The sequence below is a fragment of the Micrasema longulum genome, unplaced genomic scaffold (assembly GCF_059751315.1).
Source record: "Micrasema longulum isolate JH-2025_06_02 unplaced genomic scaffold, ASM5975131v1 h1tg000044l, whole genome shotgun sequence".
In the NCBI taxonomy this organism is placed as follows: domain Eukaryota; kingdom Metazoa; phylum Arthropoda; class Insecta; order Trichoptera; family Brachycentridae; genus Micrasema; species Micrasema longulum.
Genome location: NW_028277251.1, coordinates 363,521 through 381,038, shown reverse-complemented (window position 1 = coordinate 381,038; position 17,518 = coordinate 363,521). Strand labels below are relative to the sequence as shown.

Below are 17,518 nucleotides of genomic sequence, written 5' to 3'. Positions count from 1 at the left end.
GCAAAACTTTCACCACTATGGCCAAGCACTTACGTCCATATACAAATCTGTATATTTAGTTACCTAAATTGTTTTGGAATTGATTAAAAATAAAAAGTTACGCTCATCTTTATTTTGAAATAATAACTTTAAAAGACTCCCACAAGATTAATTTTATGGCGCATCAGTTATTCAACTATCTTTTGTCGATATAATTATCCGGCACCAAGATTTAATTGAGCAGGGGGTGTAAGGGTTAAATGAAATAAAGAAGAATATCTTAGAAATGTATTTATTAATACAAATGAAGTAATCACATCACATAAAAAGTTAATCAAAATTAATCTAAAAGAATGGTTACCCAAATTTATATTTTTAAAATCCTTATTTTGTGACGACACAATTCTCTTTCAACCCACTGCAAAAAATCATATTGTTAAGATTTTAATGATTAAAATACTTCCAATCACTTCACTACTATCTAAAATCTCACATTTCACGAGGATGTGAAATTTCGAGCTGTTTATATTGTATTTTACATGGTACAATATAATATTAATATTATGCTCCACGCACATTTCAAATTGACCACTGCAATTGTGTTTTGCCGGTAAAAACCCTCGATAGGAGACATCTTCGAATTCCCTCAAACATACAAGAATCCCATTAGAAGACACTGAGCTGTCAAGGTATGTGGTGCATGGATATTTAAAAATCATAAATATTTGAAAATGTAAAGATTCTGCCGGTTATTCTTAATAGCTTTGATAAACAAAATGTTTTTGTGTTGTTTGCCCTGAGTGCGTCCCATTTTTAAAAATAAATTTTGCTTCTATCATTCAATTTAGTATCGTAGTGATTGTATTTTTAATTTGAAAAACATAAAACAAACAAAGATGGTGTGACATTTTTATTGTCACGTGTAATCTGTCGATTTGGATTTTAGTAATGCTACGGATTTTTGTTAGCCAAACGGAGCTGCATATTTGTGGGAAATGGAGGACAGGGAAAAAGCACTAAAAACGGCTGCATTTGGTCATTTAAAGGAATTTAATTGAATAAACTGTATGCTGTTTGTTGCCATGTATGATTTTAGATAAAATACTGTTAATGTAATGTTTACGTCACAACAATCATTTACTTCTAACTACGATAGCTTTTAAAAAAGGACAAACGATCTTTTACAATTTGTGTCTTGAATTGCTTATAATAGAACAGGACACAAATATTGTCTTAAAAAAACTTTTGATCGTTTTAAAAGTTGTAAAGTAAAGGACTGAATTATTTGCAGAGTGAGATTTGATTAAGGGTAGTATTCCATACAAGATGAGTCAATTTGCATGCACGTGGAACGTTTTAAAATGAATTATTAATGTCAACTAAATGAGTTTCGATCAAATTACCTTAAATACACCTAATTTTCTCTTATTTCATAATAAATACTATCAAATAACCACTGCTGTATCTAATTACATCAATTTACTATGCAATAATGTTGATAGTATGATGTAAAACCTTTTGGGCAAATTTGTCAACAAATTAAAATTCATTCAATTAATTTAAAAAAATCATGATTTGAAGCAAACTCGCTTATTATTATCCAAGTCAAAAATTATGATTAAATTATTTGACTAATTCATAAAATTAATATTCAAAATACCCAAATGAAATTGATGGATTTTATCACCAAAAAGTCACAAACAGTGGAGTTATAGATGGTGTAGAAGAAGAAACAGTCTTCTGCCTAATTTTATTATTATAATTATACCCAACTGTAATCTAAAATTAAAAAATAAGTATGTATCGCCACAAATAATGTTCTTACTGCAGTAATATAAAAACAAAGATGAATTTAGAATAAATGTTGCAAGTAATTCAACTAATTTTATCTAAGTTTGATGAAAAAAAAAAAAAAAAAAACAAAAGACAGACACAGAAATCGTGTTCTTTTGTTTTATCATGTTCCTCTTCTATTTCCGAATTCAAATTGGAGGGATTTAACTGGGAATGAATTGAAATTTGTACTTATAATAAATTAATTCAAATTGAGAATGTTAAAATTTTAAAAAGCTTAAGAAATCAAGCAGGTGATAATTATACAAAAGTATTTTCTGGCGTCGCCTTGTAGGTGACATAATTCAGATGAATCTCACAGCGCTTCAAATAAGAATTTTGGCTCTTTGACTTCACAAAAATCAACAGATGGAAGAATTGAATAAATATGGATGGCTTAACATAGACAAAGAGGTGAATGTTAAACTAGCCAAAGACAGGTCATAAGATCTGAATGCCTAGATTTTCATATTCCTTACTTTAAAACGTTCTTCACCTGCGTTGTAATATGTTAATTTGAAAAGCTAATTTCATGACTGTTCTCAATTTAAATCAAGTTTTGTAAAATAACTAACGGGTGGAGAAAAGCGAGGATTTTAAATTTTTCTAGCACCGAGCGTCAAAAAAATGCAAAATGATTCCAAAGTGACACTAGAAATAAATACGATTTGAGGATCGATTGCAAAGAAAAAAGCGAAGATAGTTGCGTTTGAAAACTGTCCCGAAAGATGTTTTTATCGGGCGAGTCTCGCTGAGAATTTCCGTAGAAAAATCTACATTAAACATACATATTTTTAAATTTTACAATCATCGATCATTGTGACTGCAATCAGCAGGGTTGACAGAACAGAACCCGCATTACAATCAAGGTAAGAAATTTACATATGTTTGTTGGTATAAACTCAAATTTTCAAAGTAAATATTATGAAGTATTTGGGTGAAATTTTGACAGTGCAATAATTTATACCGAGTGACCGATTACAAAACAACAAATCAACTCAGAACCGCAATTCAGTTTTTCATTCCATGGCTACTTTCAAAATCTTAAACATCCTGATCAAGATAATTGAGCGGAGATAAGTCTGCCTCGTAGTGTAGTGGTTCGCGGGTCCGCCTATCATGCTCGGGTTCCGGGTTCGATTCCCGGGAAACGATTTAAAAAAAACAGCTTTACGCTGCAGAATTACATGTTCCCGATCATCTCACCTTTATGTATTAGATGATCGATATGCGCAGCGATCGGTGCATCGAAATATATTGAATGATGGGAGGGCGAGGTTTAAATCCGCCGCACGAACATCGGACCACAATCTGGTATGTCGTTTTGTATGGAAAGTTCGAGTGGAGTAAATCGGTAAATCTCTCAGGCTTTCGTTGTTATCGAGGGCGGGAGAAAGGTAAATAAAAAGAATAACGCAAAATTATGTTCCCTTTTATAGTTTGAAATGGTTCAGTGCAAGTTACCGGTGTGATATTAGTTTGAATGCTGGAACCCGCGCTCCACTAACATGACATTGTTCTAGAAGTTGGTTACAGGAGAAGAGAATTACTTTAGTACTGCCATGCCCAGTTGTTTGGTTTCCTCCGCTTGAACTGCTGGCCGTCGTTGCTGTTGAAGTTACCATTTCCCTGGAGACACAAAAATACAGAATAAATTACACACTATACACTTATTTCAAGATGAGGGGCAAAATGAAACTGGTGGATTTTTTATTCTTTATTTGTATAACCAACAGCTATATTCATCTTAAATATAAAACAAATTACAAATAAGCCAATTACAGGTTTTCACAAGTAATTCACATCACAGTAAGTAAAAAAATATTCTCGAACATAAAATGAACAGTAATCTAATGTAAATCAAAAAGAAAAGAAAAAACTCTACAAATTATTTATTATTAGGGACTTTGTTTTTACCGGCCGGTTTCAAAGCTACACAAACCTCTCTGTTGTTAAATTTGAATATAGTCGAACTTGGTTATAAGGATCACGGAAATAGCAAGATCTCGGATATAATGAGGAAACATTAGTTGACATTTTAGTGTGGTTTTCTCCATACATTTATTCACTTTTATAACGAGCTTCTCCTCGGACATACCGAACAAAAATATTGTTAACGGTTGAGCGAAAACTCTTAAATTGTTTAAAAACATCATTTTTGAAATAAGAACCTAAGTAATAAAATCTGAATGGGGGACTAACATATTACCGATCGCTGCACAAACCACTCAAGATGTACATTCAGCAACTATCCCAAATAATCGACCCCATGAAGAAATTTTCTGTACAAATGCAACGTGCAGTTAAAAATGTCTACATCCATACTGAGTCCATTATAATTTGTACAGGTATGTCTATAATTTTCAATAGTGACAATATGTGATGCCAATTGGATTTGAAAAACTTTTCTTTGGTACAACGAGCAAATTCAGTAGATCCTGTCTTCCTCGTAATAACCGAGTTCGACGGTATTATAAATAAATATGTGTTAGAACGATCCTTACCCAATTGTTATCGTAGTTCCTCCCGTAGTCGTCCCACTGGTTGTTGTACTGGCTGCCCCCCCAGGGCTGGCTGCCGTTGTTCCACGGGCGCACGGAGGCCCCCCGGCCGCGGGCCGTCGGGCCCCCGCGGGGCGCGGAGCCGCGTCCGGCGCCGCCGCGCGTCGGCGCCCGTCCGCGCGCTGCCGCCGGCGCCCCCCGGGGAGCGGGGCCTGTCTTGGCCTTGGCGGCGGCCAGCTTGGCTTTCCTGAGCTTGTTCTTGGAGTCGGCCTGCGCACGATCAGTCACGGAGTTACAAATAAGACCAGCAATTATTGACGATATACCATAACATTGAATATATATTATTATATTTTTACCATTAAGAATCGCACCGAAATTCAGACGAACATAGAAGCATCCTGTGTATATTTTAATACTATATATTAGCAACTAACAAAGCAATAGTTGTCTATGTTCGGCTCATAAGTGCGTCTGAGCGAGAGACAGAGATTATTTTCATAATATATGTCATACCATACGATTATTCAGATTTTTGCAAACGCGCCAGCATTAGATAATCGACCAGTAACTATACGACCGACGTTGGTGTTCTGTATTCAAGTGTACATTTATTTTCATATTCATAATGATAAAAGCTGTATAGCATTACTTTTTTTACATTATAAATAAATAATTATGTACATATTTACAATTGATGTAACTAATTATGAGGAAGTCTGTACATGGACATTTTAGGGTTAAATTGTTGACTTTACGGTGAAAAATTTGAATAAATTCATTACCTTCGGCTTGATCTCAGTTCCCTGTTTGTGTAAGTTGATTTCTGTATTATTCATGGAGAGATTTCCACTCAGCGAGAGAGCCTTGTTCAAACTCTCCTCATCTTCGAATTCAACGAAAGCTGAAAATAAATTAAAAATAATTTTATTGTGTGTGTAAACATGTGAAAGTCATAAAAAAATATATAGCTTTGAAAACAGTCAGAAAAAAAAGTGGTTGTTTTATATCTAGTTTATTGTAATAAATAACCACAAAGTTTGTCTTCTGTTATTGAGGGTACTACTTGCAAACACGGCAAAATCTAAAAAAAGTGAGATATTAATTGAAACTTATTCAGAATACAATTTTTTACAATAATAATAACAACATTGTCAGTTAAAAATACGGCTTTATTTGTAAGAACTTGACTTCTAAATTATCGGGTTTGTTGCAAACATGGCAACATTTGAGTATCGTAAAGTTGGAATGTATAAAATTAAATTTATTATTTCACTGTTTCTTGACATAATCATGCTTATGTCAACACTGCTTACGTAAAAAATATTTACTGATTATAAAAAAAAAATTAAGTCGTTAGTTTGAGAATCAGTTAACATTGTATAGCTCTTTCCATTAACTAACAAAATTTGAAATTAAATAAAAAAAATTCTTGCAATTGATTTAATTAACAATAATTAAGACAAATAATTTACGAAAAATAGTTTTTAAAACATTAATTTTGTGGGTGTACCCAATAATGTTTCTTCCTGCGTATTTTAAGAATACAAATCACTGTGACCTCTTTAAAATCCTTTTAAAACACTTTTGTCACCTGGTGTCAGTATTATGCGGTTACACAAGGTAACAGTAAAAAAATTCAGCGAGGGCTCTAAAAGGCAATTGTCCCAACAGCTACATAACAAACAAAAAAACAAACCAACACGCTGCTTTGTTAGGGAAGACAGAGAGGATAGTCTGCCACATTCAGTCTTTAAAAACAGATCTCACTTCCTCTACATACATACATCTTCTCATGCACGCGCATCGATTATTCTGACTTTTGACAGATCTGTTGGATTTGGTCAAGCCATGTCTTTCTCAGTTTTCCTCGATTTACACATCCGTCAACATCGCATCGTAAATCTTTTTAGCTGTTCTTTCACTGTCCATTCGCTCTACATGTCCAAACCAACGAGGAACTTGTTTGATTTTCCTTTCAGGATTTTCACCAGAGTAGTCATCGAGCGCAAAACACTCACCCAGGGGTTTATTCTAAATCTCCTCTACCCATTAGAGTGATTAATTTAGGGATTCTTATTTTTTACATGCGTTTACATTTTGCTTCATATATGACCACTCAACATGCGAAATCAAACATGATGATTTTCTAAATTTGTCCCAACAGAGAGGGAAAACATTTTGAGAAGGGAATATGGAAGTCTAGGCATTTACAGGCCTTATGACCTGTCATTGGCTGGTTCAAGCGGCCACTTTACACCCTGTGTAACATTCACCATTCTGCCTATGTTTAAACATTCACATTTCCTCAACTCTCCCATCTGTCGATTTTTGTGAAGTAAAAGAGCCGAAACCTTCATCGTGTGGGTGAGATTCACCCGGCCCCAAGAGTGTTCAATGACCTGGATGAACATATTGAGTACTCCAAAACGAAAGCCATTTTCAGAAAGAGTGAACATGTTTGAATTTTGCCAAGGGAAGAGACTATTGCAGGAGACTGCTGGGAGATATTGCATAGATTTATATACTATTGAGTAAGTTGTCCATATGCTTATTGAAATATATGTTTATGTAATAATTATAACTTTTTACTTTTGCTATTATTAAATAATGTGTACGCTTCCACTTTCCATTATGTTGTATCCCAACTCAACACAGGGCTCTTGGCCTCATAGAGTTAGGGATACGTTATTATTATATTTTGTAATATATTTGTATGTTAAAGTTGAGTGTTGATACAAAGCTATCCGTCCAAGAATAAAATAATATTAAATGTCTTTTTATTACCGGTGGGTCTGGCGGGGATCTTGACAATCTTCTTGATTTGCCCGCACGGGGCGAAGATGCACTGGAGCGCCTCCTCGCTGATGACAGCCGGGACGTTGTTCACCACGGCCGTGAATTCCCCGGAGCGCAGGACCTGCAGCTGCAGCTGGTTGCCCCCCATCAGCACGCCGTTGCTCTCCATCGCCTGGTTACATGAATTGCGAGAATCGTCATCACCGGTACTCCGTCGGTAAGGCGGCAGTAAAAACATTGAGTGAGTGATGAGGAAATATTTCCGAATTTGAGTTATATATTTTGTCTTTGATGGGCAGACATAAATTAAAATAATGAATTCAATATTCGACTGTTACAATTAATTGACTTGCGAGTTCCTGGCCGGGTTACCCAATTTAATAAACTCTTCTATGTTGTTTGTAAATGTATCTACAACCAACTACAGTAATCAGAATTCATGGGTTTGCAAATGAATACGCAAATTATATAGACATATTTAACCCTCAACCACGAATGTTTATTTACTTGCTCATACTCTAACTTACGTCTCTGAGATGTATGTGTTAATGTAACCTGTTTTTTTTTATATATTAGAATTGATGATATAGAACGAGGAAGTTCAGTGTTTTTTTTTTTTTAATTTTTATATATCTTATTATCGGCGCTACGATTTTTCAAAGTTTTGTATTTCTGAAATAACTCCGCGTGTAACGTCAGAGGTTCATTTCCGCTTATTCTCATTCAGTTCTTCCCATTGGTCCAGAAGCGACAAGCAGACCGGAAATCTTCCATAGCTCTCAGATCATAGGTTGATTCACATGAACCAGTGACGTCATTTAAAGTAGTGCGTTTTTATCAAAATATTTTTTATTATTTTTTCTGTACATTTTCAAGAAACTTTGGAGTACAATTTACAATTTACAATGCTCTAATTTTTACCCCACGTCAGAAAACATTTTTTGTATCCAATTTCCCGTAGGGCTGAAGTTCCTCATTGATATAACCAAGTTCTTAAGTAGGGTCAAAGGCACCAATGAATGACCGTTAAAGGTTCAGCTTGTAGTGAAATTCAGATTAAAGGTATAAATTTCATTATTTAAGCGTACAAAAAAAATAATAAAACAATAAAAAAAACATTAATTTTTACTTTTAAAAGTACTTTTACTTTTTTTTTGAAATACGAGTATTACCATTATAATTAATATTACTCTAAAAAAAATAGCAGACTCACCAGTGAATTAAAAATAATAGTCAGATTTAGTTACATCATAATTATGGATAACTTATTTGGCGCCACTTTCGTAATAAAATACCTCAAGGGCGCTTTACATGGTGATTCTATTGTTAAATTTATTTAATTAAAGCTTTTAAATTTGTAATTTAATTGAAACAATTTATTTTGTTGTCACATGTTACGGATTTATTCAAATGATTTAGAGAACAAGTGGGTTTTAAGTTTTTTCCGAAACATCACTTCACATTCACAGCCTCGCACCTCTGCTGGGAGAGCATTCCATGCCATAGGGCCTGCGACCGCAAATGCGCGTTCACTAAATTTAGTGCGTAGAGGTATAATAACTTTCCTCTCGCCGTAGACGTAGCTGATCTAAGCGTGAGACGCCTGTCAGCTAGTTCATCTGGAATGCATAGTTCCCTTAGATATTCCGGAGCAGAGTTGTGCAGTGACTTATACATAAGCCAAGAGAGTTTGTATTCGACCCTCTGTGGAAAACGTAGCCAGTGTAGTTCCCAAAGTAGTGGAGTCATAACATTATAAAACACCCGAACACATTAGAATATGGATATATTCAAAGAATTGCATAAGAAATAGCATCAAATAAAACACTAACCACACCTTTCCTTATAAAAACACTATCAATCTCAGAACAATAACAGGAAGACGCACTATTACATTTTGACAACTCACAGTTCAAAACTGATAGATTTGTTTCTTACCAAAAGATGTGTCCGCCTACTGCTTTTGTCATAGTTTCTAGTGTTTAACGTTTTTTGACTGGACACATGTAGCAATTCTTATTATATTGTGTTTTATTAACCAATGGTCATTTACTGAGGGGTGGTCATTTACTGAGGGGTGGTCATTTACTGGTGCTTTGACCCTATTTAAGAAATCGGTTTAAAAGAAGAACGCAGGGTAATATCGAAAACATAGGACGCAAAACCAATCGCACCGACGTCTCTCAGACGTACGCCAGTGGTTAAGGTATAACACTTTTGAATTTTAAAAGGCAGTGTAATAATTTACTATCTTCAAATTTAAATACCGAAATAATACTATGTTTGATAAATTTTATTATTATTTTTCTAACTTCTTCTAATTTTAAGATTCTTTTTATATAACTTATAGGAAAAAATTAACGTGGTTATGCAGAAAGCAGCCAGCCATAGAAAAGTGAAACTGAGATAGTAGCACCTTTATGAAACGAGTGAATAATCAAATGTAAACAAGTTAGAATGTTTTTGACTTTGACAAATGATAAACAATGAATTCATTCATTTTTTTTATATTACAAACAAGAATCTAATTATGTATTTGACCAGTTTTAATGATTTTTAAAGTACCGTCAGATTTTTTTAGTGCTGTGGGTGTTTTTGCAAACTGAGAAATGCTGTTTTTGCGATTGACACTATTTTCAGAAGGTAATTATTACAGTTTTGACCTTACAGCACCCGATAACACCAATATCAAATTTTTTCTAAATCGTGGACCTGCTGCTTTTTTGCGTAGCTACATTCAAATGCATTTCTGCTCTCTGCACTGCAATATATGCATGTACTATTATGCATACCCATATATTTTTTACTAATATGTAAAGATAATTTTTAAATTAATTTTTTTACTATTCTTGCTCCTCTTAATTAATTTATATTTTTTGCTACTTTTGTGTAAAATACATGTCCGTCTTTATATGTAAAGATGTATGTAAAACATGTGAAATCCTACAAGGCGTTTAAATAAATAAACAAATTTAACAAAACACAACAAACCGCAATCTTTTGTCCGACTTTTGTCACATTTTAGCGAGTGAATTGGCCCGAGAGGGGAGACTACACCTACGGAGAAATGGAGTCAATGTAAAAAATCTCGAGTCTAAAAAAGCGTAGAAATAACATTGACTCTACATTTATGTTTTGTCCTTAGAGAAACTACCATTTTAGCTGCCCTTCTCTGGACTTTCTCCGACAACTCTGTCTTTTTAAAATAGGGATTCGAGATGAAATGTATTTTGATGTTAGTTTTTTGTAATGACAAACCTTGTCTGAAGATTCAGGATCTGCAAAGTTCATGAACGCCGTGAGAGTCGGGTTGACTGTATTGCTATCCACGGTGATACCGCCGAGCCTAGGAAAAATAAAACATTGCATTCATATTTTGGTAAACCACGCAGAGTGCAGATTTGATAGCATACGTAGGGACTGCCCAAATTATGTAGGGAAATCGGGAAGAAGTGAGATAGTTACTTGACGTATCCGATGGATCCGTATTTGGAGAACTCGTTCTTGAGGTCCTCCTGGTAGGTGAACAGCATGCTGGGAGGAATGTTACGCACTATTACGGTGCGTCCAGTCGGGTGCTTCTTGGCTTCTTCCTTGGTCACCTCCTCAGTGGCGGCAGCCCCGCCCTCCACCTGACGAAGTAAACAGTTCTTGTAATCAACAGACTTCACCTACATCATACCGAGTAAGTTATTCCAAAGTTTAAGGAAATTCAATAAGCAAGGTCCTATTATATTTATTATTAATAATATCAGATTTATATAAATCCTGCGGTGCGATCCTAAAAATTGTTGTAAGACATTCGAAATAATAAGTTTCCTTCAGTAGGGTCACAGTGAGTCACATCTGCTGGAGGGTGTAATTCTATAAAATGCTGCAAACGCCCAGTTGCATTCCACCGGCAACACTACTGACTAGTCCAACTGCGTCCACGTCGCGAAAGGCTATTTTCTGGCACCTCCATACCAGAACCAACCAGCTAAGGGAAGGTAATCCCGACAGAAAAATCCACCAGAAAAGGCAACGGGAAATCACTCTGGTCATCTTTTTTTTTTTTTTTTCTCTTTATTTGTTTGTTTTTTTTTGTTTTCCCAGAAATCACTACGGCAATAAGCAGTTGTCCTGGCTGCAGAATGTAAGAGTAGCACATGACCGAGATGCTTTCGCTGTAGTGATCGCCAAGGTCTGGGGGACAAGGCATCGCAAGAAGAAGAGACAACGAGAAAATAAGTGTTTAAATGGTCAAATAAAATACAATATTCAATCAATCTGTAAACAGGGGGAAAACCTTTTTGAGAGGGGAATATGGAAGTTTAGACATTTACAAGACTTATGGCCGGTCATTGGCTGTTTAAGTGGCCATTTTACACACTGTGTAACATTTAAATGTCTACATTTTCTCAACTCTTCCATCTGTTTTTAAAATTTTTGCATTTACTTTTTTTAGTTAAAATTGGGGGGTCCCGTGCCAAGGGAAATATTTTACATAATTTTGAAACATGACCTAAGTAAATATTTGTGGTGTAGAGGTCCGTGCATTTGCCTATGATGCAAGAGGTCTCGAGTTTGATTAACGACATGGAATATTGATTTAAAAATGTGTTTTACAACATAATATTTTATAGTCCCTGGACTGGCACCTAAAGCGTACATTTTTCTAAATCTCCCCCTCCAAGCCCAGGTCTATAAAGAGCCTGGCTACTGTGCTTTTCAACGCTTATCAGTTCATGGTTTACCTCTTCGTTCTAATTCTTAAGGCACTCTCTTAATACCCATCCACAATTCCTCTTTCTTCTCTAACTCATAGTGTCCATGCGGCTCGACTGTGGAATCATCTCCCATCCACCATCAAAGATGTTACTACACTATCTCCGTTTAAATCACGTCTGAAGAAACATCTCCTTTCTCTTCCTTAATCTTTCCTCCTTTCCTTTTTCCTATTTTTTCCCTTTTCCCATTGAGTAATAGTTTTGATTTAAGGTAATTTATAAACAAATATGTTTATTTCTGTTTATTTCTATTTTTATATATTTTTAGATTTTTAATCTTTTTTTTCTACTGAATATGTTCTGTAACTTGAATTATAAAAATAAAACTTTTATTTTATTGGTTGGTTGGAAGAAATTGCCATTTGGCAATAAGCCCACCAATGTACAAATAACATTATGTACAAAAAGTTAAATAAATAAAAATAAAAATACTGTGGAAGGCGAGAGTTGACATTTTGCTAAATCTGCCTCTCCAAGCCCAGATCCGTAAAGTATCGGGCTGTTAGGTAGGGGGCGAGCTCTTCAACATCCTCAGGTTTAACCAGTGGTCCCCCGAGAATGATGCTCCTTTTATGATGTAAAGCATCACATTCACATAGAATGTTCATAGGTGTTTCCTCATCTGCACTGCAGAACCTACATCTAGAAGTCTCGGAAAGGTTCAATCAGCAAGGTGTGAAGGTGCTCTAAGAATAAGTAATGGTTATTTGCTCGAGCAATCACATCATAATATACCTGTCCATCATCGGCTCCCGCCGCTGGCTGAGCGTCTCCATTCTCGGGGGCAGCATTCTCCGAGGCCACGGGTTCGTTTGGTTGCACGGCCGCCATTTTGTTATCACTTAAATACTCGGGCAACTGGAACCTGAATTTTTAAAAATAGGTTTATATAAACAAAAGATGCATTTAAAACCCAAGGGTGCAATAAGCAAACAAAGTGTACTGTGGATGTAACCACTTGCATATTTTAAAAATAAAATCACCAATAAAAAGATGTAATTTTTACTATATAAAGAAACTGTCATTTTTATATGTAAACACAGATAATCATACTGTAATATTTATTTTATAAATTTATTGCATTAAATGAGTATACATATTTAATAACAGGGAATCTATATAAAACTAATTAATACAAAATGAAAACGGAGTGTTCTCTGTTTATGATAGTCTCCATCTAACATGGCTCAGCCTGTTCTAAGATGGAGATTTTTTATCTTTTAGAGCATAAGTAGTCCTATACTAATAAAACAATAACACAAAAAAAAAAACTAAAACTATTTAATTATAAATGCCTAGCTAATCGAACGTAAGAAATTAAAAATTGTTATTATACAAATATAAAGTATATATATATATATGTGCCAAGAATACATGTTACTTAAACATAAATATGGACGAAAACTCTAAAAAAAATGCAATTGCTTGCCTTGCAAGCATGTTAACCAATAATTTTTCTATGCATCGATTTCAAAGCTACACAGGCTTCTTTATCAAGGTATTATTAACTAATGAATTCTATCCTATTTTATTTTAACAGTGATTACTAAATTGCACATTTGCTTTAGGGAAAATATATGTAAAAGAAAATCTACTCTTAGGTCAGCATTTGATTCAGGCAGAGGAAAACTTGTCGAAATCAACTGCCCAAACACTAGATTCGGAGATCGTACTTTTGCCGTTGCCGGCCCCTCTGCCCGGAAGCAATTGCCTTCGAACTTACGAATCATCGACAGGCCCAGTCAGCTCAAATCCCAACTAAAATCTAACTTCTTTAGTTTATCATACCCTTAATTTTAAATCAGAAAATATAATATTTAGCTTAGTTAGAATGTAAGTTTAAGTATATAATTGTAAAGCGCCCTTGATGTGATTTTTCACAAAAATGGCGCTATATAAATCAGCCAATTATTATTATTATTATTATGCCGGCCTCGTGGTGTGTAGTCATAGCCTGTTGACTGGTACCTGAAGCATAAGACTGATCATTTTACCTTCACGTATCAAAAATGATCAACACACTGCGATTGGTGTCCAATACAGTGCCCTATGGACCATTGGGCGCGGAAAGGGAATAATGACTAAATATTATATCATGTGGAAGCATATGGAGATAACAAGCCAAGTTTTTTTGTCATGCTGTTCTTCTAAAGGTGGAAAGTGTAAAGTGAGATGGGTACAATCTTTAAAACCAGACTGGAGCGGACTAAAAGAAATATTGTTTATTTGGCCAATTATTATTTTTTCTTATTATGAATCTTTTTAATATCTATTATTATTATTAGTTAGATTTAAATAACTCCCTAGAGAGAAAATCCAACCTGTCTACAAACATTTGGACATACTCAAAATATTATTGATTATGCTTTTGTGTTTAGAATTATTTTTTGCTATGCTTTTGTTTCATTCAAAATTGGAACAATTAACTCACACCATTTTTATTTTATCACGCAATATATTTGAGTTTTTTTGGGCGGAATAATGAATGTTACACAATCAGTGAGGTCGTCAACCCTGTAAATGCCAAGTTCTCATAAACCCCCGTTTTAAATATACCCAAATATTTTTACCAGGGCCAGACACTTTAGTATTGATAATTTGACGGTTATAACTAAATTGTCTTTTTTTAATTTGGATATTAAAATAAATAAAACTTAATTTTTAAAAACAATATAAGTAAATGACTAATATAATATTATTTTCTTCAGACATCTACTTATCTTAACACAAATTCTTTAGGTTTTGTTAGGGAAATTATACTCGAAATATTTTTTTAAAAATATCAAAAATATGTCGCGAAAAGTATTATTACGAGTTTTAGTATGTTTAATAAGTTGTTAGAGCCTTTTTAGGGGCCTTTTTGGAGTAATTTTAGTAAGGCATTTTTCAAGCTAACTTGCCCACTGACCAATAATGGAATAAGGTCAATGAAACTAGAGTCTTCAAATCGAGCGGGAAAATGAAAAATAACACGTATTAACTATTAAAACAACTATTAACAACAAAATCAGCGATAATTATCGCGACTAAGCGTTGGAATTCTTATGTAAATCGATTTAAAACGGCAAAACGTGCATATATCAATCGCCGGACATGGAGCACCCCAAAACTTCGATGCGTCGCTTAGCGAAATAAAATACTCTTTCCAATAATTTCGTATTGCAAATATCAATTTTAAAAATACGTTTATACAAACAAAGCCAATATAAAATAACCCAAACATATAACTTGTATACAAACAACGCTTTCCCCTGAAATTTACGGCAGTCAAATAATCGTTTTGACAGACAATAAACAACTGTTTTAGGGATTATCTAAGTCAATGGGCACTACTCATCATAAGATGCACTTAGCAAACACAAAAACGTGATTTAATATAAAGTAATGTAATGCAATTTCGATTTACCGGATTTTGTTTCGGCGAGTGAATTTTTCGTGGCTTCGTCGGAAGAGAGGTGAGGTTAGGTTTTGCAAAGATTGTGTTTTATTTTAATGTTGCCATTACTAATTTTTCGAGTCCCTTAAAGTTCTTACTTATGCTTTGAAATAATATATATGACGAAATAATAAAATTTTAATAAAATCAATACATTTGTAGACGGGTAAAAAGTAACAATTACCCATCAAAAGTTGCTTCCGAATTATAGAAATTCTTATGGTATCTAATACCATCTCTCTAATATTGAATTTATATCCTTCGTGATAAAACTTGGTCACCTTACCTTCATGTAACAAAATAGATCGAGATATGCTGGGATTGGTGTACCAATCCAGTGCCCTATGCACCATTAAATGCGGAAAGGGAATGATGATGAAACTCTTTTACTATTACTTCTTGTAGATTGAGATAATAAATTTGTATTTAAAGTGTGAAAATGCAGCCGATATAAATATATTTATATATTTGGATAATTTATATAGCGCCGTTTTTGTGAAAATCATCTCAAGGGCGCTGTACAATAAATAAATATCCCACCACGTCTTGCAGCTACAGAGCGCATGGACGGTTGGAATTCTTGTTCCTCGTCTCCAATTATGATATACAGGAGCTAGATTACAGCACGTCTTGCAGCTACAGAGCGCATAGACAATAAGAAATCTAGCTCCTATAAACATTTATTTTTTTTATTTGACAATAAAGTTAAGAGATTTAGTGATATTAAAAAAAAATATATAACAAACAAATTTATAAAAATAGAAGTTAGATAACAACAAGTCTTGCAGCTACTGAGCGCATGGACGGTTGGAATTCTAGACCTCATTTACTAAATGTGTACATTTGATAGTTGATAACATTTATCTATTGAAGCTAGATTACTAATCGTCTGGCAGCTACAAAGTGCATGGACGAGTAAAATTCTGACAACTTAAAATTATCAATTAATTTACAAAAACAAACATTGAGCATAATAGTAAATTTGTAAGGTGTTCGTGCTAAAAAGTAAACAATAAAAAACTAAACAGATAAAGCACTTCAACACTATGGATGACATAACAGATAAAAATATATTATATATGTATATATTCTTCTTCTTTTTCATGTGTCATGTCAGATTTTTCCTGACGTCAATTCTATCACTTAAAAGTAATAGATATGTGGCTTTGTCTTGGGCAGCTCTAAACAAGGCTTCGACTGTTCTAATCCCCGTTCAGTCTTGTATGTTCCGGAGCTAGGAAATCTGCCGTCTGCCCACACCTCGTTGACCCTCTCCTTTGCCTTTTATGGTTAGGTGCAGTGACTCATCGTAATGCTCTTCTCTCCCCTAAAAACTTGCTACGGATAAGACATCTCTCAGACTTTGTTATCAGTCAGCAACTTTTATTAATATTATTTCGGTTTCTGGGTTGATGTTTACAACTTGGACACTTATAAGATATTTCAATTTGTCAACTCTCTCAATTTCAAAGTGAGACATGCCCCGTTTAACGTGATACGTGCTTGTGCATGGTCTTGGTGGCTAAATACCACGAGCTTTGTTTTGCTGATGTTCTTGTTGAGTCTCAACCTTACCCCTGCATCATTAATTTTATTGATGAGCACTTGCAGGTCATTATAATATTATCTGCCAAAATAAAAATATGTCATCGTCATATATATTATCTGAATATTATTGATGTAGACACCATTTACTTTGACCCCCATATTTATAGTGTGCAGGGCTTCTTTAAATGATGAATTGGAGTACAGGTTCAACATAGATGAAAACCTTATTGAACTCCATGCTGTACTGGGATGCTTTCCGATGTTCCACATTACAGTTTGATGACAGCATGTTTGGCTTGTTAATTCCAATACATGTTTTTCAAAATGTTCAAAGGGTTCAATGACACATTTTATTGTTAAATCGATTCTTCTTATTCTTATCTTTCTTCTCCCCGATGGATGTTGGAAATCATAGCAGCAATTTGGCAGTTGCCCTGAATAAGGAATGATTGCTGCAATGGAACCAGTCACGCAAGTAATAAAAAAAATCAAATAAATTTCTTATTTTCCACTTACTCGTATTAAAAAAAACCTTCTCGTAACTTTAAATTTTCATTTTATGTTTTTTTTTAGATATTTAAATATACATATACAACATAAATTTCATAATGTATTCTAAATTAAGTATACTCACGTACAGGCCATGCCTATAT

General features: G+C 34.3%; 1 protein-coding gene across 1 annotated transcript; it reads right to left on the bottom strand.

The window, feature by feature from the left end:
• Nucleotides 1–257: 257 nt before the first annotated feature.
• On the bottom strand, nucleotides 258–15,361 carry LOC148285268 (uncharacterized). Its single transcript, XM_088227643.1, has 8 exons — nucleotides 15,288–15,361; nucleotides 12,617–12,746; nucleotides 10,578–10,744; nucleotides 10,371–10,458; nucleotides 7,101–7,284; nucleotides 5,099–5,217; nucleotides 4,317–4,583; nucleotides 258–3,441 (listed from the first exon to the last, which is right to left on the bottom strand). Exons 2-8 carry the CDS (start codon nucleotides 12,710–12,712, stop codon nucleotides 3,364–3,366), a joined length of 999 nt encoding a protein of 332 aa, XP_088083769.1. The 5' UTR covers nucleotides 12,713–12,746; nucleotides 15,288–15,361; the 3' UTR covers nucleotides 258–3,363.
• Nucleotides 15,362–17,518: the final 2,157 nt, after the last annotated feature.

Excerpts from the sequence above, each read along its gene's own strand:
- LOC148285268 (XM_088227643.1), bottom strand. The coding sequence starts at position 12,712 with ATGGCGGCCGTGCAACCAAACGAACCCGTGGCCTCGGAGAATGCTGCC. Across the intron at positions 7,285-10,370 it reads ATCCTGAATCTTCAGACAAG|GCGATGGAGAGCAACGGCGT; the intron begins GTTTGTCATTAC and ends TCATGTAACCAG. Across the intron at positions 4,584-5,098 it reads GAACTGAGATCAAGCCGAAG|GCCGACTCCAAGAACAAGCT; the intron begins GTAATGAATTTA and ends GATCGTGCGCAG.